Genomic DNA, 22,057 nt, shown 5'->3' with positions numbered 1-22,057 from the left:
CGACGTCGGCAAAAGGAAACGCAGCTCCGGCGAAGAGTGAGAAATACAGTCCGTAGCAATCCGACACAAGGTGCGAGATTCCACCGGAGCGCCAAGGCGACCGACGGGAAGATGAAGCGCCGACAGAGACAAAGAGCCGAAATCCCACGGCTGATGACGGCCAAGAGACAAACGACGTCTGTCGGAGCTGGAGAACAACACGACTCTCTTGCTTGGTCCCACTCCCTGGGACGATTGAGCGCTTTCTCACAGACTTCTGGGAATTTCCATCCTCGCGGACGAGAAATTCTGGTCGGACCGTCAAAATAAACTGTCGAGAGACGGGGAATGCCAAGGTCAATATTTTTAATGACAGATTGAGCGGTTGGCCGTCTCTCCATGGGGCCCTGTGATTGACAACAGACCCGATCAATATTCAAGATTCAAAGCATTTATTGTCACATGTACGGTGTCAAAACGCGCTTCCCCATTCAGTGAAAGTCCTACTTTGCAGTCCAAAGTATTCATCTAGTTTAGCACTGTGGAAGCTGATGTTGAGTCTGTGCTGTTCATTCAAAGCCAAATCTATCCTGGACATCCCGAATGTTTTTAGTGCGATTTGACTTTAAACGAGAGTGGCCGACCGTTCATGTTTGATTGGCTTCTTTGCGGATTCTTCAGGTCACACTATTCCATTTGACTCCAGGCATTGTCAGAAGTTGAGAAAAGAATGCAGGAAAAGCAGAAAAGGCTCTTTCTTACTGGACATCCTACAGCAGCCTTTTCCAGTTTACCACTCCGTTTGAACAGACCGAGTCTTCCGTCTCCTAGTCTGAAGCAAATCCGATAGCCCTGGCTATTTTGAAAAATGTGATTTTGAAAAAACAAATATTTATATTGTGAAGTTAGATGGAAAATAACTTTATAATACAAATCACTGAATAAATAGAACCATTCAATTTATTTTTTCATTTTACATTTTTTCCTTTCCATGATGCCAGGTGAGGCCCGGCCTCTCCTGCCTCCACTGACTGCACGATCAAATGCCTTTCCACCGCCTGCGTGTTGCCTTGTGTTTCCGGGGAGGTAAAATGGATCCCAGTGTGAAAATGATCACTTTAGTAATAATCATTTCAAACTATTGATATGATCGTCGTCAAACTATGGGCGTGCGTGCGTGCGTGCGTGCGTGCGTGCGTGCGCGTCATTCCCATTGATGTCTCGGGCTTGCATTCCGCTTCCTGCTTCACAGGGCGTGGGACCTTTAACTCCAGCATCACGGCCTGTCATTGGTCGCCTGGATCAGGTGACCTGGCTCGGTCCAATCACGCGTGACGATGTTTGGCCGTCGCCCGCGCCGCTCGCTCTCCGGCAGGACCGTCACTGTCAGCGGCTCCTCGGACGTGTTGTGACCGAAGCTCGACGGACGAGCCCCGGGGGAACCGCGGTCCGTGTCCCGCGGCTCCGACCGAGGCGCCGCCGGTGACCCGCGGCGTCCGGTGTCCGCGTCTGGCCGGCGAGGGACTCCTCACCGACCGTGAGCCGCTAGCATCGGCCGCTAGCCTGTCTCTCAGCGCCGTGACAGGCTCAGGTAAGCGGCGTTCGCCTCAGTATCGACCGGTGGAACCGCAGACCTTCTTCAGCCTCCTTCTCCGCGGCTTTGTGAAGGAACCTCTGCAGGAGATCTGGATCGGCTGGCCGTCACCGATGTTCTCGATGTTCTCGATGTTTTCGTAGACTGACAGGATTCCCGTTCCTGTGTCCGGACGATTCCCGCCCTGAAGGACCCGAGCTGCTGTCCTCGGTTCGTGTTGTGGTGTTTTAGTGTTATCTTGTTGTTGTAGTGTTTTAGTGTTGTAATGTTATGTTGTTGTAGTGTTGCGATGTTTTGGTGTTGTGGTGCTATGCTGTTGTAGTGTTTTAGTGTTGTGGTGTTATGTTGTAGTGTTTTGGTGTTGTAGTGTAATGGTGTTGTGGTGTTATGCTGTTGTAGTGTTATACTGTTGTAGTGTTTTGGTGTTGTAATGTTATGGCGTTGTTGTTGTAGTGTTATGGTGTTGTAGTGTAACGTTGTTGTAATGTCATGTTGTTGTGATGCGATGTTTTGGTGTTGTGGTGTTTTGGTGTTGTGGTGCTGTAGTGTTGTAGTGTTTTGGTGTTGTAGTGTAATGGTGTTGTGGTGTTATGCTGTTGTAATGTTTTAGTGTTGTAGTGTTTTGGTGTTGTAATGTTATGGTGTTGTTGTTGTAGTCTTATGTTGTAGTGTTTTGGTGTTGTAGTGTTATGTTGTTGGAATGTTATGCTGTTGTAGTGTTTTACTGTTGTGGTGTTATGTTGTAGTGTTTTGGTGTTGTAATGTTATGGTGTTGTTGTAGTGTAATGGTGTTGTAGTGTTTTGGTGTTGTAGTGTTTTGGTGTTGTAGTGTTATGTTGTTGTAGTGTTGCGATGTTTTGGTGTTGTGGTGTTTTGGTGTTGTGATGTTATGGTGTTGTAGTGTTTTAGTGTTGTAGTGTTATGTTGTAGTGTTTTGGTGTTGTAATGTTATGGTGTTGTTGTAGTGTTATGTTGTTGTGGTGTTATGGTGTTGTAGTGTTCTGGTGTTTTGGTGTTGTAGTGTTATGTTGTAGTGTAATGGTGTTGTAGTGTTTTTGTGTTGTAGTGCTATGTTGTAGTAGTGTAACGTTGTTGTAATGTTATGTTGTTGTAGTGTTGCGATGTTTTGGTGTTGTGGTGCTATAGTGTTGTGGTGTTTTAGTGTTTTGGTGTTGTAGTGTAAAGGTGTTGTAGTGTTATGCTGTTGTAGTGTTTTAGTGTTGTAGTGTTATGTTGTTGTAATGTTATGCTGTTGTAGTGTTTTGGTGTTGTAATGTTATGGTGGTGTTGTTGTAGTGTTATGTTGTTGTGGTGTTTTGGTGTTGTAGTGTTATGTTGTTGTAATGTTATGCTGTTGTAGTGTTTTAGTGTTGTAGTGTTTTACTGTTGTAGTGTTTTGGTGTTGTAATGATATGGTGTTGTTGTTGTAGTGTTATGTTGTTGTGGTGTTTTGGTGTTGTAGTGTTATGTTGTTGTAATGTTATGCTGTTGTAGTGTTTTAGTGTTGTAGTGTTTTACTGTTGTAGTGTTTTGGTGTTGTAATGTTATGGTGTTGTTGTTGTAGTGTTCTGGTGTTGTGGTGTTCTGGTGTTGTAGTGTTCTGGTGTTCTGGTGGTGTTGTGTCCAGGTGTTTCTGGGAGCGATAGTTTCTTCCTCTCGTCTTCTCTCAGGCCTCTGACATGTACTTCCAGTTTTGATCCTCAGAGATTTCTTGCTGACTCGCCGTTTTCTTCATTCTCAGCTCAAACAGAGGCAGTTCTCAGCTACACCTTCGTCCCCCCTGCACGTGGTTCGAGGCGGCCGTGCATGTGACGGGCAACCATGAATGCAGAGCCGGACGCGCTCGCCGTGGTCAACCAGCTGAGGGACCTGGCCGCCGACCCCATGAACCGCAGGGCCATCGTGCAGGACCAGGGCTGCCTGCCGGGACTCATCCTGTTCCTGGACCACCCAAACCCTCAGGTGGTCTACTCCGCTCTGCTGGTGAGCCGCCGCCGCCGCCGCCACCGCCGTGAGCGGTTTTGATGGCTGGTTATTGACAGGCTGTGGTTCCCAGGCGCTGCGCTACCTGGCAGAATGCAGAGCCAGTCGGGAGAAGCTGAAGGCAGAGCTGGGGATGATGCTGAGCCTCCAGAACGTCATGCAGAAGTGAGACCATCCTGCATGCGGATCCACAGCAGGCGGTGAAAGCGCCGCACGTCGTCCCACTCCGTTCGGGGTTTTAAATCGCATCTCGGTTGTTGCCGAGACTTTTGACGTGTTTTGGATTTACGTTTTCTCCTTCGTGAGATTAACGATAGAGAAATACGGCACATCTCAGACGACTTGTTGAAAGAACTGATTTGAAAAGAATCGACTCCAGCAAATTAAATCGTTTTTCACTTGTTTTGAACACTTTGGGTGTTTCAGATGATCCAAAAACGGAGATCTGAGATTGAGGAATGTTAAAGAACTCTTTCTCGCTGAAACCCCTCGGTCCCGGCTGACATGGTCGCTCGCGTCCCGCAGGTCCACCACGCCCGGGGAGACCAAGCTGCTGGCCTCAGAGATCTACGAGCTGCTGCAGGCGTCCGGTGACTCGGAGGCGTCGGAGGAGCCGGTCGGCGGCCGGAGGAAGGCCCAGTTCTTCTTGGGCTCCAGCAACAAGAGAGCCAAGACCGTCATCCTGCACATCGACGGCCTGGACGACCCGGTGAGACGGCGCGACGTCACGCCGAGCGCCATTTTTTCCTTTGTCTGCACATTCCCCACGCTCAGGCGGCCTGCCTTCTGGGGCCGGAGCCATCTGGACGACTCCTGAAGCTTCGGTCCCGGTTCTTTTCCTTCACTGCGTGAAAGCTCAAAAGTTGAACCGTCCCAGTTGTCGTCCACCTTCAAATATTGGACCGGGGTTCCGAAGGGACTCGGCGCTCTGCGCCGTTAGTCCACCGAGTCCCTGTGGCATGTCGGAGGCTTCAGTCTGCCGTGTGTCTGTGTGTCCGACAGAGTCGAAGGGGTTTGTGCGAGGAGGCGCTGCTGAAGATCCGGGGCGTCATCAGCTTCACCTTCCAGATGGCAGCCAAGAGGTGCATCGTCCGGGTCCGGTCGGACCTGAAGGCCGAGGTGACGGCGCCATCTCGTTGTACCCTTACCCTCCAGAACGGGACGAATTGGCTGCCGCGTTCCTGCCGCCGCGGAGGAGGAACATCTCGCGCCCGGACGTTCCACCGTCAGATCCAACAAATGAGCCCAAAGTGTTTCCAGCTCACAGGAGGACTTGGCAGGTCCTCCTGTGAGCTGGGCCTGGCCCGGTTGCCAGGCAACATCAGTTAGTGGCTGCTGGGATGCTCTGGCTGCTAGGATATACGGTACATTTGTCAGTAAACATGTTGGCCCTCAAATTCCGAGTTCTCAGACCGGAAGAATAAAACCGGTGATGGAACAGCTGGTAACGGTCGCTCGGCGGTCTTGAGGAGGAGGTTGCGCTTCCTGTCGTCAGAAGGTCGCGATGGTTGTTGTCGTTCCTCAACGGGAGCGCCAATCAGGGGTGAGCCCATTTTAGGCGTCCGACCAGCTGATCCAGCAGGAAGTCACACGCAGCCTATTCGTCCGACTAAAGTCCTGGCGCCACGAAGCTCCTTCACATGTGACGCTCGAGGTCAGGAGGACACTCACGAGGTGGCGCCTGTGTTTTCAGGCCCTGGCGACCGCCATCGCGTCCACGCAGGTGATGAAGGCGCAGCAGGTGGTGAAGGCTGAGAACGGAGATGAGGTGAGTACTGGGAAACTGCGGGTTGGATCGAGGAGGCCGTCGCCGTGTGCGGGGTCACCCTGTCGCCTAGCGACAAGAGAATCCTAGTGCTGACCCGGCGGTCCGCCGTGTGTGTTCTCCATGTCCTCCTGCCCGGGTTCTCCAGGTTCTCCGTCTTCGTCCCCCAGCCCAGAAACAATCCGCAGGTTGATCGGAGACTCGGAATAGTTGGCGGGTGTGGATGAAAGGTGAATGGTTGGATGATTGACGGCTGGCCTGACCAGGTGAAGCCCCGCCCCCTCCCCCCAGGGGCCAATCGTCTTTAAGGATCGCATCTCGCCATTACATCACATTACATTCCAGTCATTTGGCAGACGCTTTTATCCAAAGCCACGTAGAAAAAGTGCAATTCAGTCACCGAAGATCTGAAGTACCAGTCATGGAAGTCAGAAGTGATCATTCAACCAAGTAGCCGTCGCAGAACCATGTGTATACTGTACATACATCCATATATACTGTACATACATCCATACATATATAATACATACATACATATATACATACATCCATACATACTGTACATACATCCATACATACATACATACATACATATATACATACATACATACATACTGTACATACATCCATATATACATATATACATACATTTCATCAATAATTTTTTCTTTTATTCCCGGGGAGTTTGGGGCTGAGTGTATTAGAAGGGCAGTGCCTGGTGAAGACGTGTGTTTTCATCTCGACGTCCGATCGCCCGTCTCGATGTCACTCCTGAGATTTGAGTGTCGAAGAATCTTCCGAAGGGCTGACGAACACGCCCCGGTGTTTAGTCCAGATTTAAGATTTAACCCACAAAGTCAGAGTTTTTGTCTCAAACTATTTTTTGAACTGGTTTCCTGGAGTCTCATGAATTGGGGCTCTTCTGGGAGATTTGTGGTCGTCGCCTGGAAAGTCCAGGAGGAGGTCCGGTCCTCCGGGTCCGATCCCTCGAGATCTCGACGAGGGTCCGGAAGGCCGGAGGTTGACGCCGGCGTCTGTGTGTCGCAGGTTCTCGTTCCGTTCTCGGAGGACGGCTCGCCGCAGGTGGAGCAGAACCTGGACCTGCCCGACTACCTGCCCGAGGACGAGAGCCCGTCCCAGGAGCCGGACAAGGCGGTGAGCCGGGTGGGATCCGACCGGGACGGGGCCGGCTGGCTCGGCGCCGCCGCCAACTTCCTGTCCCGCTCCTTCTACTGGTGACCCGCCGACCCTCCGGGACCCAAAGTCCACCAGCTGCCAAATGTGATCCGTCAGGCCCGGGGCGTCGCCGTGGAAACCGCCGCCGGTGCGTCCGGGTCCGCCTGTTACAAACCAACATGTCTTAACGCGCAGGAAGACGCTTCCCTATTTATTAGACCTCCGTGTCTCTGGTCCACTTCCGTCTTGGCCGGGTCCCCCAGCCTGCGCCCCAACACGCTCCCCCGCCAGAACTCCCGCCAGAGGCCGTCGCGCCGTCGGTCGACCCAAGTGTTCAAAACAAAAGCGGGCGCCCGGTTGGGCGTCTGGGGGATTTTTCAGGACGGAACCCAAAGTAGTTCCGCTTCTTCTGCGCCTCTTTTTTTATTTGCTTTTCCTTGTTTGAGAATCACGAAGTTCTGTGGATCGATCCAAGTCCTGCTCCCCTGGTGGGGCCGCGGCTCCACTTCCTGTTTGTCTGGGAATGGTGTCACCCGCCGGCCTCCACGTCACCTGACCAGACGTGAGGCGGCATCGCCATGGGGACGAAGATGAGGGGCTGTGATGCAAAAGTCCGTTTCCCTCTCAGAACTCAGGAGGTTTCATGTCTCCTGGGGGCCAAACAGGACCTGCTCACCCTTGAGGTCAGGGCTGGAAGGACCATGGGGGCCAAACAGGAAGTGTTTGAACTTTCAGAGCCTCCAAGGTGGAGGATGGATGATGGATGGATGATGGATGGGTGAGTGAGTGAGTGAACAACCTTCCAGTCTTTTTTCTCCTACTGTTGGTCCAGCAGGCTAAAGGACGCAGTCACACCTTTGACCTTTGACCTTTGACCGTCACTCCGAGGAGCACGACGGAGCCGTCAGGCTGTTTTCACAATAAAAGACCAGAAGAAAAACTCTTCAAATTCTCATTTCATGGAAATGTGTTTTGTTTTTGTTTTTTTTTTAAAAAGGTTCTCCGGAGCTTGTGTCCTGCTTGTTCTTCATTAAAGGTCGAGGTCTTTGTGTCACTTTGAGTGACTTCAGCTTTTTGAGCATCGGCTTGTTTTCCTCTCTGTCTTTTCCCAGGATCTGAGGAAAGGTCTTCTGTTTGCTTCAGTGTTGGTTTGTTTGGTCCCATCAGACTGGTGTCCTTCACCTGCAGAGGGCGGGAGCCTGGAGCAGCAGGACGGCCGCCGTGGCTGCAGCTTCTGCAGAGAACAAGTAGAAGAGTTACATGAAGATGAGCGTTCACCTCCTGAAACCCGCTGCCGTTTGCAGCCGGACAGGAAACGCAAAGCTCGGTGTCGTCCGGCGCCGTCGTCCTCCTCGAGGGGCTGCGGTCCACCTCCCTGACCTTCTGCGACCTCTCCCGCCCCGGGGGGGCCGCCGGAGCGACATCATTTCCTGTTTCCCCGCAGGCTCGTCTCCGTCCTCGCCGAAACCCGATCCGGTCCGTTTCCCGGCAGCCCGTTGCGCAACCGGGATGTTTCCATGACGACGGCAAGGATCCGGCCTCCGAAAAGTCCCAGACGCAGCGTTGGCCGGGACCACCGGAGGTCCCCTGCGGCGATACGGAGGCGTGGGAAGAAGATCCGTGATTCCGGCTCCAGCCGTACCTCAGACACAACCTTCCGAGACCTTTGAGTATCTTCTCTGCTGGTGTCCCGATCTGAACTGGTGACCTCCGGCCAGCGGTCGGATCTCTGCCATCGCAAATATTTATCCTCCGGTCTCGATAATCAGAAAGATCACAAACACTGAGATGCTTTTCCCTTTTCTGGAAATGAAGACGTCGCCGGCGCTCCTGGACGGAGGTCCGGTTCCGCCGCTCGGACCTTCTCATGCCAAACGGGTCTGTGACGCTTTATTTTGAAGGCGTCGAGCCGGAGGTTGGCTGGAGGTCCAGGTCCTCCTGTAAGGTCAGGTCGAATGGAAAGAACGAGCAGGTCATCTGGAACGGGATTCTCCCTCGTGCTCTTCCTTTCTACCTTCTGCCCTTCTGGACCGCCTCCATCTGCAAACATCTCCTCCTCGCTCCGAACAGGAAGTCCAACATCTGCTCGCCGTTAAATTCACTTCCGGTTCAGTGGCTGGCGGCGGTTGCTCGATCGCCGTGACGTCACTGCGCGCCGACCGCCCCGCCCCTCGACGTGGATCTTAATTGGACGAACGTGCCCGCAGCGCACACCTGGAAACAGGAAGCGAGTGTGTGTGTGTGTGTGTGTGTGTGTGTGTGTGCGTGAGTGAGAGAGAGTGTGTGTGTGTGTGTGAGAGAGAGAGAGAGAGAGAGAGAGAGAGAGAGAGAGAGAGAGAGAGAGAGAGAGAGAGAGAGAGAGAGAGAGAGTGAGAGAGTGCGTGTGTATGTGTGTGTGTGTGTGTGTATGAGAGAGAGAGAAAGAGAGTGTGTGCGCATGCACGAGTTCACGGAAGCCCCCGGCAGAGAGTCGACGCGCCCAGTCGGTCCTGGTCTCCGGCTCCCGGCTGGACGATGTCCGCGCTGCTGCTGCTGCTCGCCGGCCTGCTGCTGCTGCTGCTGCTGCTCGCTGCCCTCCGCCCCCGGAGGAGGTGAGTCTCGGAGTCCCGGAGTCCCGGGGGTCCCGGAGGTCTCGGAGGTCCCGGTCCGTACATGTAGCAGGAGGCTGTTCGCTTACCGACGTTATTTTACGTGCTCAAACAAGTTGAGAAAAGTTTTTCTGATCGATCGGCAGAAGTTATTGATCAGCTGCGTGTGAAGGGAAGAGCCGTTTGAGAACGTGTGTTCGTCCATCTCAGGGCCAATCGGTTTATTGGGATGGGATTGGGAACCGACCGATCATCAGACCAGGAAAGGAATAGAAAGGGGACCGGCGGGGAGGGATCGGAACCCGGGCCGTCCGCTCCGTACGAGAAGAACCGGAAGGTTCTGAAGACGTCCAGGTTGAAGTTTGTCTCTGGCTCCGACCCCCAGGCGCGACGGCGAGCCGCCGCTGGTCACCGGCTGGATCCCCTTCCTGGGAAAGGCTCTGGAGTTCGGACGAGACGCCCACCGCTTCCTGGACGAGCACCGGAGGAAGCACGGAGACGTGTTCACGGTCCGGATCGCAGGTGGTTACGGGTCGCATGTGGCGGGTCGGCCGGCGGCGACCTCGAGCCGCGGCCCGCCGTCGTCGGTCCGGCGGGGGGCACGTCAAGGTCGGGCTCAGGCCCCTGCAGGACCGACGATGGCGGGCCGCGGCTCGAGGTCGGGCTCAGGCCCCTGCAGGACCGACGATGGCGGGCCGCGGCTCGAGGTCGGGCTCAGGCCCCTGCAGGACCGACGATGGCGGGCCGCGGCTCGAGGTCGGGCTCAGGCCCCTGCAGGACCGACGGCCGTGTTTGTTCCGTCGAGGGTCGAGGTTCCGCCCTCTGACGAAATTGTACATATAGTGCACAATACTTGACGGTTCCAAAGGAAGGAGCTCCGAGCTCCGTCCTTGGAAACAACCGATCTGGATCTGGATCTCATGTGAGCGCGTGTCCTCGGCAGGTAAATACATGACCTTCATCATGGACCCTCTTCACTACCCCAGCGTCATCAAACACGGCCGCCAGCTGGACTTCCACGAGTTCTCCAACAAAGTGGCGCCCGTCACCTTCGGCTACCCGCCAATCAGCCGCGAGAAGTTCCCCGGGATGGCGGACCAGATCCGCCGCTCTTTCCAGCTGCTGCAGGGCGACCACCTGACGGCGCTGACGCAGAGCATGATGGGAAACCTCATGCTGCTGTTCCGCCAGGACCACCTCAGTGGGGGCGGCGGCTGGCGGACCGCGAGCCTCTACGACTTCTGCAGCTCCGTCATGTTCGAGGCCACCTTCCTCACCATGTACGGCCGCCCGGCGCCCGTGCGGCGCCACGGCGGGATGGAGACGCTGCGGTGCAACTTCCAGAGCTTCGACGGCGTTTTCCCACTGCTCATCGCTCAGGTCCCCATTTGGCTGCTGGGACGCACCCGCAGCATCCGCCGCAAGCTGATCCGCAACTTCCTTCCGCACAGGATGGCGAGCTGGTCGCAAGGCTCGCGCTTCATCCAGGCACGGGCGGAGGTGTTCGAACAGTACGCCGCCATGACAGACGTCGACAAAGCAGGTACGACCGCATCTTTTTCCCCCATTTGCGAGATGGACGCACTGAGCCAGAGGAAGCATGGTGGTCCTGTACGGTGGGTCCTCCCGGGTCTCTAGCCGCCCCCTGACGCTTTGGACGCACCCGGTGTATTTGGTGTCCGGCGGAGTTGGTTGGCTGCGGCGCCAGAAAAGCAGAAGGTACTCCGTGTTCTTGTCAGCAGTCCAAACAGTGAACGCCAATGAGGAGAAGAGCGCTAAATGGACCGGGGCAGAGATCAGTCCATTATCTGATGCAAGTAAAAGGTCGTGTGTTGTTTAAACTTCGACCAATGCCATTTCAGTGCCACGATGCATCCTGAACCTGATTGGACAATTGCGAATGGCCCGTTGATAAGAGGAAAGTTACATAATTGGTTGGCGATCACTCCGTCAAGAGAAACGAGTCCAGAGTTAGCTAAGTGTGGAGGCGCCGGGTCAAGAGTGGGCCTTTTAGGGAGGCGATCTTAAATGGCTGTAGTACATAGCCTGTTGGCACAGATGAGATGATTATATCTAGCATATCATCTCTGGCAGAAGACAAAACACCTTGAGCGGTTTAACAGGAGCAAAGCGTTCCAGATAGGTATCTAGTCTTCTGAAGCCCCCGAGGTCTCTGTGTCAGTCATAGTTGAGGGCAGAAGCTGATTAATTTGGTCTCCAATAAGTAGACGTTTATTGTCAAAACATGCCCTTAAAGTTCTCTTTATGGTACCTGGACTCGATTGTCTTCCCTTGAAGAAAGTGCAGCCCAGCTGCCAAGTGAAGACAATCGAATCCAGAGCCACGACAAGAAGATCTGGACGAGGGGGTGCAGAGATCAGATCATTAGATCCATAAGACAATAAACGATGCCACGATGATGATGATGATGTGCAGCAGTGGTCGGGACGTGGTGTGTTGTGGGGATTCATGTGTTCATCGGAGGTTTGGGTTCGCTGCTTCTGGTGTTGCTGGCATCAATGTTTTTAATAGTCATTGTACGGGCACGTGAAATTTTGCTATTAGTTATTAGTTATTTTAGTTCTATATAGTTTAATACCTAGTTACATATGTATACATAGTTATATAGATAGCGCAGTGGAGTAGGAGTTGGAGGAGTCGGAGATAGGAGTGCACTGACCTTCAACAGTTTGTGTCCTTGTGTGAAGGGTCAGCAGGGATGTTCTCTGCCCTGTTCCTGACTCTGGAAGAGTCCAGGTCCTGAATAGATGGCAGTTGGGCTCCTATGAGTCCATCCTCAGTCCTCATGTTTTGCAGTCCAGTCTTGCTCAGTGGCCAAACCAGACCAGACAATCACAGAGGTCCAGAGACCGGACTGGACAACTGCAGTATAGAGCTGGAACAGCAGCTCCTGAGGCGGGTGGACTGACCTAAGTTGGTGAAGAAAGAGCAGCATTGGGGGACGCCTCCTGAACTCTATTGTCATCTCCATAGTATTGAGCAAGTTCAGCTCGTGGTTGTTCTGACCATCACCTTCCCTGATGTCTGTTGTGTTTGTCTGCTAATTTCAGGAGTTGGACAGATGGTTCTGTTGGAGCGGTCATTGGTTTAGCGCCTCCTAAGAGTTCTTTGAGATATGATTGCGCCTGGCCATTCAGGGCTTTATTGGGGAGGAGGAGGATTTTGACTTCTCCTCTGAATCATACAAGGAGCCGCAGAGGAGAAATATGATCCTCAGACAGGTTCTTGATAGAACATGAATACGCAGGAGAGTCTTTACCCACGAATGAGGCCAGGAGAGCGTTACAGTCATACGGCCCGAAAGAGGCAAAAGCATGGACTCATTTCCTGGGGCAGGATGATTTCACAATATTGCACAAGTGCAAGAAGGTAATACTTGAAATATTCTTTTATGTGGGACCTAAATGACACATCTAGGCTAAAGTTCAGTTTGTAACAGTTGTGCTGGAGCCCAATCTGACTCCAACCAGAGAACCTCTGTCATTAGGTTTAATGTTCCCATGATGTTTAGAGCCCAGAAGGAGGACTTCTTTTTTGTCGGAGTAAAGCGACAATAAGTTGGCAGTCTCTCAGATGTGTATGCCCTGAAGACATTCCTGGAGTTTAATAAACCATCCGGTTTCATCTGGCTTCAGTGAGCGGTACAACTGGGTGTTGTGTCCACATAGAAGGGAACGTTCATGGAGCACTCCCTAATAATAATAATTATGATAATAATGTATCCTTTATCAATCCCTTGTGGGGAAATTTGTTCTCTGCAATTAACCCATCATGGTTGAACCATGAGCAGGAGGCTTCCCGGTTAGCAGGGAGGGTTTCAGTGTGTTGCTCAACAACACTTGGACACACTCGGAGGAGCGTGGAATCTAAAGGAATGTTCAGTTCCAAACACGATTGCCCAACCTCCTGCACCGCACCACACCACGCCGCTCCCAAATAATACTGTCCCCTAGAGAAAGTATATGTCGGGAAAGACCCTCTGACCCTGCTCGTCCTCTTCAGCCCACCACTTTGCCATCTTGTGGGCGTCGGTGGCCAACACAGTTCCTGCCTGCTTCTGGGCCCTCTATCACCTGCTGGGCGACAGCGAGGGGCTTCGTGCCGTACGTCTGGAGGCGGAGGAGGTCCTGAGGAGGAGCGGCGTGCAGCTGGACAGCGAGGAGGACGTGACGCTCACCAGAGAGCAGCTGGACCAGCTGGTCCTCCTCGGTGAGTCTCACCTTCCTACTCCTGTGAAGAGGCCGCGATGTTGGAAGCCCCAGTTCGGCCCTTCGGCACTTCCTTGCTCCTTATCTTCCCACTCCACCTCCTCAGGGAGCTCCATCAGCGAGGGCCTCCGCCTCTCCTCCGCCTCCATGAACATCCGTGTGGCCCAGGAGGACTTCTCTCTGCGCCTGGACTCCAAGCAGAAGGTGAACGTCCGGAAGGGTGACATCATCGCTCTGTACCCCCAGAGCATGCACCTGGACCCCGAGATCTACCCCGACCCCCAGGTACCTGCCCCAGAGCGGGGAACCGTGCGCAGAACCCGGGTTCTGTCAGAGGCTGATGGGAAACAGAACCTGTTGATTAGAGCTTCCAGTCCTAAATACTCCTAATGAAGCAAAAGCCTGGAAGGCCACGTCCCTCACTGTGCAGGACGAGGATAAATACAGCACAAATACTTCAGACTATTATTTCAACCTTATACATGTTGATATTTGTTTATATAAAAAACGAAATAAATATATTTTTGATGTATAATATACATATAATGTAATTAATATTAATAAGTCATTCTTATTTATTTATGTCACTCAAATATACAGAGTGAGGAGAACTTGTAGAACTTGTATTTGATGCGCTGCTGATTCTTCAGCTTTTCACGCTTGCAAAGCATGTCGAGGTCTGTCATCTTTATCAGAGGTACAAAACCCTAACCCTATCCCTAACCCTTACCCTTGCCCTTACCCCAACCCTTACCCTTATCCTAACCCTTACCCTTACCCTTATCCTAACCCCAACCCCAACCCTAACCCTTACCCTAACTCTTTTACCGTGAGTGACGGAATCTGAAGCAAAACTCCAGAAAAACACATTGGATGATTTTGAAGTCATCCATTTGCATTTTATTGCATGACAAGTATTTGATCACCTACAAACCAGAAGGAATGGCGCCTCTCAACCATCTATTAGCTGTTCTCTAAGAAGCCCTCCTGTTCTCCACTCTTTACCTGGATTAACGGCTCCAGCTTGAACTCCTCACCTGTGGAAAAGACACCCGTCCACACACTCAACCACACAAACTCCATCCTCTCCACCTTGGCCAAGACCAGAGGGCTGTGGAAGGACGTCAGGGATGGAACGGTGGGACGGGCGACGGGACGAGAGGCGAGCGGCTCGCTGAGAAGGTCACGACCGTTATTAGAAAATGGAAGAAGTTCAAGATGATGGCGGATCTCCCTCGGTCTGCGGCTCCACGCAAGATCTCGCCTCACAGAGCATCGATGAGGATGAGGAAGGCGAGGGATCGGCTCAGAACCCCACGGCTGGACCTGGTCAATGACCCGGACACAGCCGGGACTGCGGTCTCAAAGAAAACCATGAGTAACAGGCTTCGCCATCATGGATCAAAGTCCTGCGGCGCTAAAGCCTGCACGTGTCCAGGCCCGTCTAGGGTTTGCCAACAACCATCTGGATGATTCAGTGGAGGAACGGAAGAAGGTCATGGGATCTGATGAGACAAAAAAAGAGCTATTTGGTCTAAACTCCACTCCCCGTGTTTGGAGGAAGAAGAAGGACGAGCCCAACCCCAAGAACACCATCCCAAGCGTGAAGCGTGGAAGTGGAAACATCATTCTTTGGGGATGCTTTTCTGCAAAGGGGACGGGACGTCCGCATGGTATTGATGGACGGGGTCGCGTATCGCAAGATCTCGCTCAACGAGCTCCGTTCCTTCTGTCAGAGCCTTGAAGATGGGTCGTGGCCGGGTCTCCTGGCATGACAACGACCCCAAACAAACAGCCAGGGCAACTATGAAGAGGCTCTGTAAGAAGCATCTCAAGGTCCTGGAGAGGCCTAGCCGGTCGCCAGACCTGAACCCAATAGAAAATCTTTGGAGGGAGCTGAAAGTCCACATGGGCCAGCAACTGCCCCAAAACCTGAAGGATCTGGAGAAGATCTGCAAGGAGGAGTGGGCTGTAATCCCTGCTGCAGTGCAAACCTGCTCAGGAACTACAGGAAACATCTGATCTCTGGAATGGCCAACAAAGGTTTCTGTACCAAATATTAAGTTCTATTTTTCTGATATCAAATACTTGTGTCATGCAATAAAAAGCAAATTAATGACTTAAAATCATACAATCTGTTTTTCTGGAGTTTTGTTTCAGATTCCGTCACTCACAGTTGAAGAGTGACAGCCCCCTGCATGCCTTGCAAGTGGCAAAAGCTGAAAAATAAGCGACAGATCAAATACTTGTTCCCCCAAATTATACAAATGAAATACATTATCATTTTAAAATCTTTATTTAAATGATATCTTATTCTCATTTGGGCTTTTCCCTTCAGGTGTCACCACAGCGAATGAATCTTCTCCATCTAACCCTGTTCTCTGGATCCTCCTCTCTCACACCATCTACCTTCATATCTTCTCTCACTACGTCCATAAATCTTCTCTTTGGTCTTCCTCCAGACCTCTTGCCTGGCAGCTCCAACTCCAGCGTCCGTCTACCAATATATTCTCTATCCCTCCTCTGTCCATGACCCAACCATCTCCGTCTGGCTTCTCTGACCTTCTCTCCAAAACATCTAACATGTGCTGTTCCTCTGATAGACTCATTCCTGATCCTCTCCATCCTGGTCACTCCCAAAGAGAACCTCAACGTCTTCATCTCTGCAACCTCTAGTTCTGCCTGCTGTCTTTTGGTCATTGGATGTATGTATATATGATCTCCAGTTCTGCTTCCAGAGCATACCTCCACCTCTCTAGATTTTCCTCTACCTGTTGTCTGCTCTCACTACAAATCACAATGTCATCTGCAAACATCATGGTCCATGGGGATTCCTGTCTAACCTCATCTGTCAGCCTATCCATCACCATTGCGAACAAGAAGGGGCTCAGAGCTGATCCCTGAGAGTCCCACCCCCACCTTGAACTTCTCTGTTACCCCTACAGCACACCGTACCAGTGTCTCACAGCCAGCATACATGTCCTGCACCAGTCTAACATACTTCTCTGCCACTCCAGACTTCCTCATACAATACCAGAGCTCCTCTCTTGGCACCCTGTCATATGCTTTTTCTAGGTCTACAAAAACACAAACCAGCTCCCTCTGGCCTTCTCTGTACTTTTCTATTAGCATTCTCAAAGCAAATACTGCATCTGTAGTACTCTTCCTAGGCATGAAGCCATACTGCTGTTCACAAATGCTGACTCCTGCTCTCAGTCTAGTTTCCACTACTCTTTCCCATAACTTCATTGTATGGCTCATCAACTTTATCCCTCTGTTGCACACGTGAATGATGATGATTCAGTGTGTAGGTTTTGCGGGTTTTATTGTCGGCTGTAACACAGACATCAGCCACATTACTGGCGTCCACCCTCTGCCGCCGACACAGCACTGAACTAATGCTGTGACCGCGTCTCGGCAAACTAATCGCAGTTGGTTTCACGCCATCCTGTGGTGGAATGTGGTAGTACATACTTACGAACAGTGAGTGAGAGGAAAGGAGCAAGTTGCTAACTCAGGAAATAAAATAAATTAAATATCAAAAAAAAGGGAGGGGGATGTCTGGTCTTTGCGCTGTCACACCTCTATAGTTGCCACAATTCTGCACATCCCCTTTATTCTTAAAAATAGGCACCATCACACTTTGTCTCCATTCTTCAGGCATCTTCTCACTCTCTAAGATCCTGTTGAATAATCTAGTCAGAAACTCTACCGCTGCCTCTCCTAGACACTTCCACACCTCCACAGGTATATCATCAGGTCCAACTGCTTTTCCACTCTTCATCCTCTTCAATGCCTTTCTTACTTCACTTTTACTAATCTCTGCTACTTTGTGGTCTACAATAGTCACCTCTTCTACCCTTGTCTCTCTTTCATTTTCCACATTCATCAGCTCTTCAAAGTACTCTTTCCATCTTCCCATCACTCTTCTAGCATCAGTCAATACATTCCCCTCTCTGTCCTTAATCACCCGGACCTGTTGTACATCCTTTCCATCTTTATCTCTCTGTTTCACCAACCTGTATAGATCATACTCACCCTCCTTACTATCCAACCGAGCATACAAGTCATCATACGCCCTTTGTTTTGCCTTTGCTACCTCTATCTTTACCTTTCGCAGTCCCCTTTCAGTCCTCTCAGTATCCCACTTCTTCTTTGCTAACCACTTTCTCTGTATACACTCCTGCACTTCCTCATTCCACCACCAAGTCTCCTTATCTACTTTCCTTCCAGATGACACACCAAGTACTCTTCTACCTGTCTCCCTGAAAACACTAGCTGTTGTTGTCCAATCATCTGGAAGCTCACCCTGACCACCCAGACCCTTTCTCAACTCCTCCCTGAAAACCATGCAACACTCCTCCCTTTTCAGCTTCCACCACTTTGTCCTCTGCTCTGCCTTTGTCCTCTTCATCTTCCTTGTCACCAGAGTCATCCTACAAACCACCATCCTATGCTGTCTGGCTACACTCTCACCTACAACTACTTTGCAGTCACTGATCTCTTTCAGGTTACCTCGTCTATACAAGATGTAGTCTACCTGCGTGCTCCTACCTCCGCTCTTATAAGTTACCCTATGGTCCTGTTTTTTCTGGAAAAAGGTGTTCACTACAGCCATTTCCATCCTTTATGCAAAATCTACCACCATCTGTCCCTCTGCATTCCTATCCTGGATACCAAATCTGCCCATCACTTCTTCATCCCCTCTATTGCCTTCACCGACATGTCCATTGAAGTCTGCACCAATGACCACTCTCTCATTTCTGGGAATATTCTGCATCACTTCATCCAACTCATTCCAGAACTTCTCCTTCTCTTCAGATTCACATCCCACCTGCGGGGCATAGCCGCTAACAACATTGAGCATCACACCTTCAATTTCCAGTTTCAGACTCATAAGTCTATCTGACATTCTTTTCACCTCTAGGACGTTTCTTACAAACTCCTCCCTCAAGATAACTCCTACTCCATTTCTCTTCTTGTCAGTACCATAATAGTACAACTTAAAGCTGCTCCTAAGTTTCTAGCCTTACTACCTTTCCACCTGGTCTCCTGGACACACAGTATATCCACCTTCCTTCTCTGCATCATGTCCACCAACTCTCTAGCTTTTCCTGTCATAGTCCCAACATTCAAAGTCCCTCCTCTCAGTCCCAGGCTCTTTCCTTTCCTCCTCTCTCTCTGCTTCTGAACACGCACTCCTCTTCTTCTTCTTGTTCTTGTTCTTCGACCCACAGTAGCCCAATTTCCATTAGTACCCTGTAGGTCATCAGTACCAATGGCGGTCGTTGTTAACCCGGTCCGCGACCGATCAGGTATGGTATAGTTTTGGTTGACTCGCATGTTTGGTTTCGGCAAAAGTTTTACGCCGGATGCCCTTCCTGACGCAACCCTCTGCATTTATCTGGCCTTTGGACGGCACAGGGAGACACTGCTCCGTGCCGCCCTGAGGCTGCATTACATTTATAACGTAATGGTGTGTGTGTGTGTGTGTATATATGTGTATATACATGTGTGTGTGTATATATATATATATATATATATATATATATACTGCTCAAAAAAATAAAGGGAACACTTGAACAACACAATGTGCTTCCAAGTCAATCCCACTTGTGTGAAATCATAGTGTCCACTCAGGAAGCAACACACATTCATTTTGATTTGTTTTAAGGACATTACATCAAAGTTGGATCAGCCTGGAGTTTGTTTTTACACTTTAATTTGAGTGTGATTCCTAATCCAGACCTCCATGGGTTGATACAATTGATTTCCATTGATCATTTTGGTGTGATTTTGTTGTCAGCACATTCAACTGTGTAAAGAGCAAAGTATTTCATAAGAATATTTCATTCATTTAGATCTAGGATGTGTTTTTTAAGTCTTCCCTTTATTTTTTTGAGCAGTGTATATATATATATATATATATATAGTAAAAAAATTAAGTACAAAATTATAATTTACAATATATTTAGTGTTTGTTTACAAAATGAGAATATACATTTATTTACATATACATATAATTTATATAATCATATAACGTTAACATTTTTTAAGTCAGGTAATTAAACATTGATGTTTTTACATTTCATCATAAGAATTAAATTATAGTAATGTACTTCAACATTTTGATTTAATGTATTTTGTATATTAGTAAGAAAATAAAAGATTGTGTGTGTCGGTGTGTGTGTGTGTGTGTGTGTGTGTGTGTGTGACGTTGTTCCCCCGGGGTTGCAGACGTTCCGGTTTGACCGCTTCATGCTGGACGGTCGAGAGAAGACCCACTTCTTCAAGGACGGCCAGCGGCTGAAGTTGTACCTGATGCCCTTCGGCTCGGGCTCCTCCATGTGTCCGGGACGCTTCTTCGCCGTCAACGAGGTCAAACAGTTCCTGGTCCTCCTGCTGCTGCACTTTGAGCTGCGCCTGGAGGCGGGGCAGCGCAGGCTGAGTCCGGACCCCTGCCGAGGAGGCCTCGGCGTCCTGCTGCCCGACGGCAAAGTCCAGTTCAGCTACAGACGCAGAACCGCCGCCGCCACTGCTGCTGCTGCTGCTGCTGCTGCTGCTGACCTCTAGGAGGCTCCACGGTGATTGTAAAATGAGTTCCTTTTTTTCCTTTAAAAAGTTCTTGTTTTTTAATGGGGGAATGATTCTCTTCTTCAATCTTTCCCTGGAATTGTATGATGGTGTGAAAAAAAAAGCGTGCATGAAGTCAGTCAGGGACTCGGTCTGTAGACCGAGGAGGAACTGAGGAGGAGGCGACTCCTCTGTCTTTGTCAACATTGTCCAATAAAGTCCTGTCATGAACCTTCAACTGCTCCGTTGTCCGGAGAGCCTGACCTGTCCTTCACCAGACGGACAGCGGAATCCGTTGACGCTAAAGCGTTCCGCTCTTCCGCTCAAGATATTGGGTCGTCACCATCCGGACGCAACGATGTTTGTTTGAGAGCTGCGCTCTGATCGGGCTTCTCCCCCGGGTTCTGAGAAGATCCAGCATCATCCGTCCCACGGAGGAGAGGTTCCAGCGCTGCGGCAGCCAAAGGCGTGGCGGAGCATCGAACCACAGGATACGCAAGAGCAGTCACACTGGTGACCGCAGGGGTTCACACACAGCCTTTACTAACACCAGAAGGTAAAAGTAACAGAGGGAAAGTATTGCAGGAGTGGAGATCAAGAAGGAGGAGGATTTCAGGTTCTTGGGGTCGACAGTCCAGAGCGCAGGAGAGTGTGGAGAAGAGCTGAAGAAACGCTCGGAAGGGGAGGAGAAAAGTGTCAGGGCTACCAAGAGATAGAAGGACATCAGTCAGAAGGAAAGGGAAGGTAGAGGAGACGGTGGTGAGATGATCTACAAACACTGACGATGACGGCAAGACAGGATGCAGAGCTGAAGGTTGCAGAGATGAAGATGTTGAGGTTCTCTTCAGGAGGGACCAGGATGGAGAGGATCAGGGATGAGTCCATCAGAGGGACGACACAGGGTGGATGTTTTGGAGAGAAGGTCAGAGATGTTTGGGTCATGGACAGAATATGTTGGTAGACGGATGCTGGAATCGGAGGTCTAGAGGAGAAGACCAAAGAGAAGATGGATGGACGTTGTGAGAGAGGAGGACCCAGAGAACAGGGTGAGATGGAGAAGGTGGATTCGTTGAGGAGACCCTGAAGGGAAAGACCAAAGGAGAAGAAGATGGAAAGTGGTGCATGTGAGGGGGCTTGGTGGCCGTCCTCCCGTCAGCCTGCCTCCCAGCACGTCATGCTAAGAACATGTATGTGTTTATAAACATGCCTGGTCAACTTTCTGTTTAACATCTGCTCACCTGCATGAACGTGTCTGAGGAACCTCAGTTCTGGACGCTGGCTTGTGATGGTGACGTCTTGTGAGGAACACAATGAGCCGGGGGTTTGTGCAGCTGGACAGAAGCAGCCGGTCACCTCAGACACACACATCTTCATCAACATCTTCATCAACATCTTCATCAACATCTTCATCAACACCTTCATCATCTTCATCATCATCTCTGGAAGGAGATCTCACAACACCTCTCCTTCACACTGTCTGGGTGTGCGTGTCTGTGTGTGTGTGTGTGTGTCTGTGCATGTGTGTGTTTGTGAGTCTCCATGTGTGTGTTTGTGTGTCTCTGCATGTGTGTGTGTGTGTTTGTGTGTCTGGGTGTGCGTGTCTGTGTGTGTGTGTGTGTGTGTGTGTCTGTGCATGTATGTGTTTGTGAGTCTCCATGTGTGTGTTTGTGTGTCTCTGCATGTGTGTGTGTGTGTGTGTGTTTGTGTGTGTTTGTGTGTCTGGGTTTGCGTGTCTGTGTGTGGATGTTTATGTGTGTGTGTGTGTGTCTGTTCATGTGTGTGTTTGTGTGTCTCTGCGTGTCTGTTTGTGTGTGTGTGTGTGTGTGTCTGCGTGTTTGTGTGTGTCTGTGCATGGGTTTGTTTGTGTGTCTCTGCATGTGTATGTGTGTTTGTGTGTCTGGATGTGCGTGTCTGTGTGTGTGGATGTTTATGTGTGTGTGTGTGTGTGTGTGTGCGTGTGTGTCTGTGCATTTGTTTGTGTCTGCATGTGTGTGTTTGTGAGTCTCCAAGTGTGTGTTTGTGTGTCTCTGCATGTGTGTACGTGTGTTTGTGTGTCTCTGCATTCGTGTGTGTTTGTGTGTCTGCGTTTGTGAGTCTCCAGGTGTGTCTTTGTGTGTCTCTGCATGGGTGTGCATGCTTTTGTGTGTGTGTCAGTGCATGTCTGTGTGTG

General features: G+C 50.7%; 2 protein-coding genes across 8 annotated transcripts; both read left to right on the top strand.

Annotated features, from left to right (window-relative positions):
• Positions 1-1,024: 1,024 nt before the first annotated feature.
• LOC147219496 (armadillo repeat-containing protein 1-like) lies at positions 1,025-7,926 on the top strand. Of its 5 annotated transcripts, XR_015108734.1 has the most exons (9): positions 1,263-1,570; positions 1,717-1,783; positions 3,315-3,556; positions 3,630-3,721; positions 4,082-4,265; positions 4,559-4,675; positions 5,250-5,324; positions 6,369-6,645; positions 7,610-7,926. XR_015108734.1 is itself a non-coding variant. In XM_086173007.1 (8 exons), exons 3-8 carry the CDS (start codon positions 3,395-3,397, stop codon positions 5,512-5,514), a joined length of 675 nt encoding a protein of 224 aa, XP_086029133.1. In that variant the 5' UTR covers positions 1,025-1,570; positions 1,717-1,783; positions 3,315-3,394; the 3' UTR covers positions 5,515-5,912. The 5 variants fall into 5 exon arrangements, 4 of the variants coding, with proteins under 4 accessions (XP_086029133.1, XP_086029130.1, XP_086029132.1 ...); XM_086173007.1 differs by lacking the exons at positions 6,369-6,645; positions 7,610-7,926 and adding an exon at positions 5,470-5,912 and having other exon boundaries at positions 1,025-1,570; XM_086173004.1 differs by lacking the exon at positions 7,610-7,926 and having other exon boundaries at positions 1,266-1,570; positions 6,369-7,551.
• A 22-nt stretch (positions 7,927-7,948) lies between these two features.
• cyp7b1 (cytochrome P450, family 7, subfamily B, polypeptide 1) lies at positions 7,949-20,125 on the top strand. 3 transcript variants are annotated; one of them, XM_086173003.1, is made up of 6 exons: positions 7,950-9,088; positions 9,471-9,607; positions 10,029-10,628; positions 13,109-13,315; positions 13,421-13,518; positions 19,552-20,125. In XM_086173003.1, exons 1-6 carry the CDS (start codon positions 9,012-9,014, stop codon positions 19,885-19,887), a joined length of 1,455 nt encoding a protein of 484 aa, XP_086029129.1. In that variant the 5' UTR covers positions 7,950-9,011; the 3' UTR covers positions 19,888-20,125. The 3 variants fall into 3 exon arrangements, with proteins under 3 accessions (XP_086029127.1, XP_086029129.1, XP_086029128.1); XM_086173002.1 differs by having other exon boundaries at positions 7,954-9,088; positions 13,421-13,599; XM_086173001.1 differs by having other exon boundaries at positions 7,949-9,088; positions 13,109-13,599.
• The last annotated feature ends 1,932 nt before the right edge of the window (positions 20,126-22,057 follow it).

Source organism: Fistularia commersonii, chromosome 25, assembly GCF_037954325.1.
Source record: "Fistularia commersonii isolate RoL2024-O1a breed Wild chromosome 25, RoL_Fcom_v1.0, whole genome shotgun sequence".
Taxonomy (NCBI): Eukaryota; Metazoa; Chordata; class Actinopteri; order Syngnathiformes; family Fistulariidae; genus Fistularia; species Fistularia commersonii.
This window is presented reverse-complemented; position numbering and strand designations above follow the sequence as displayed.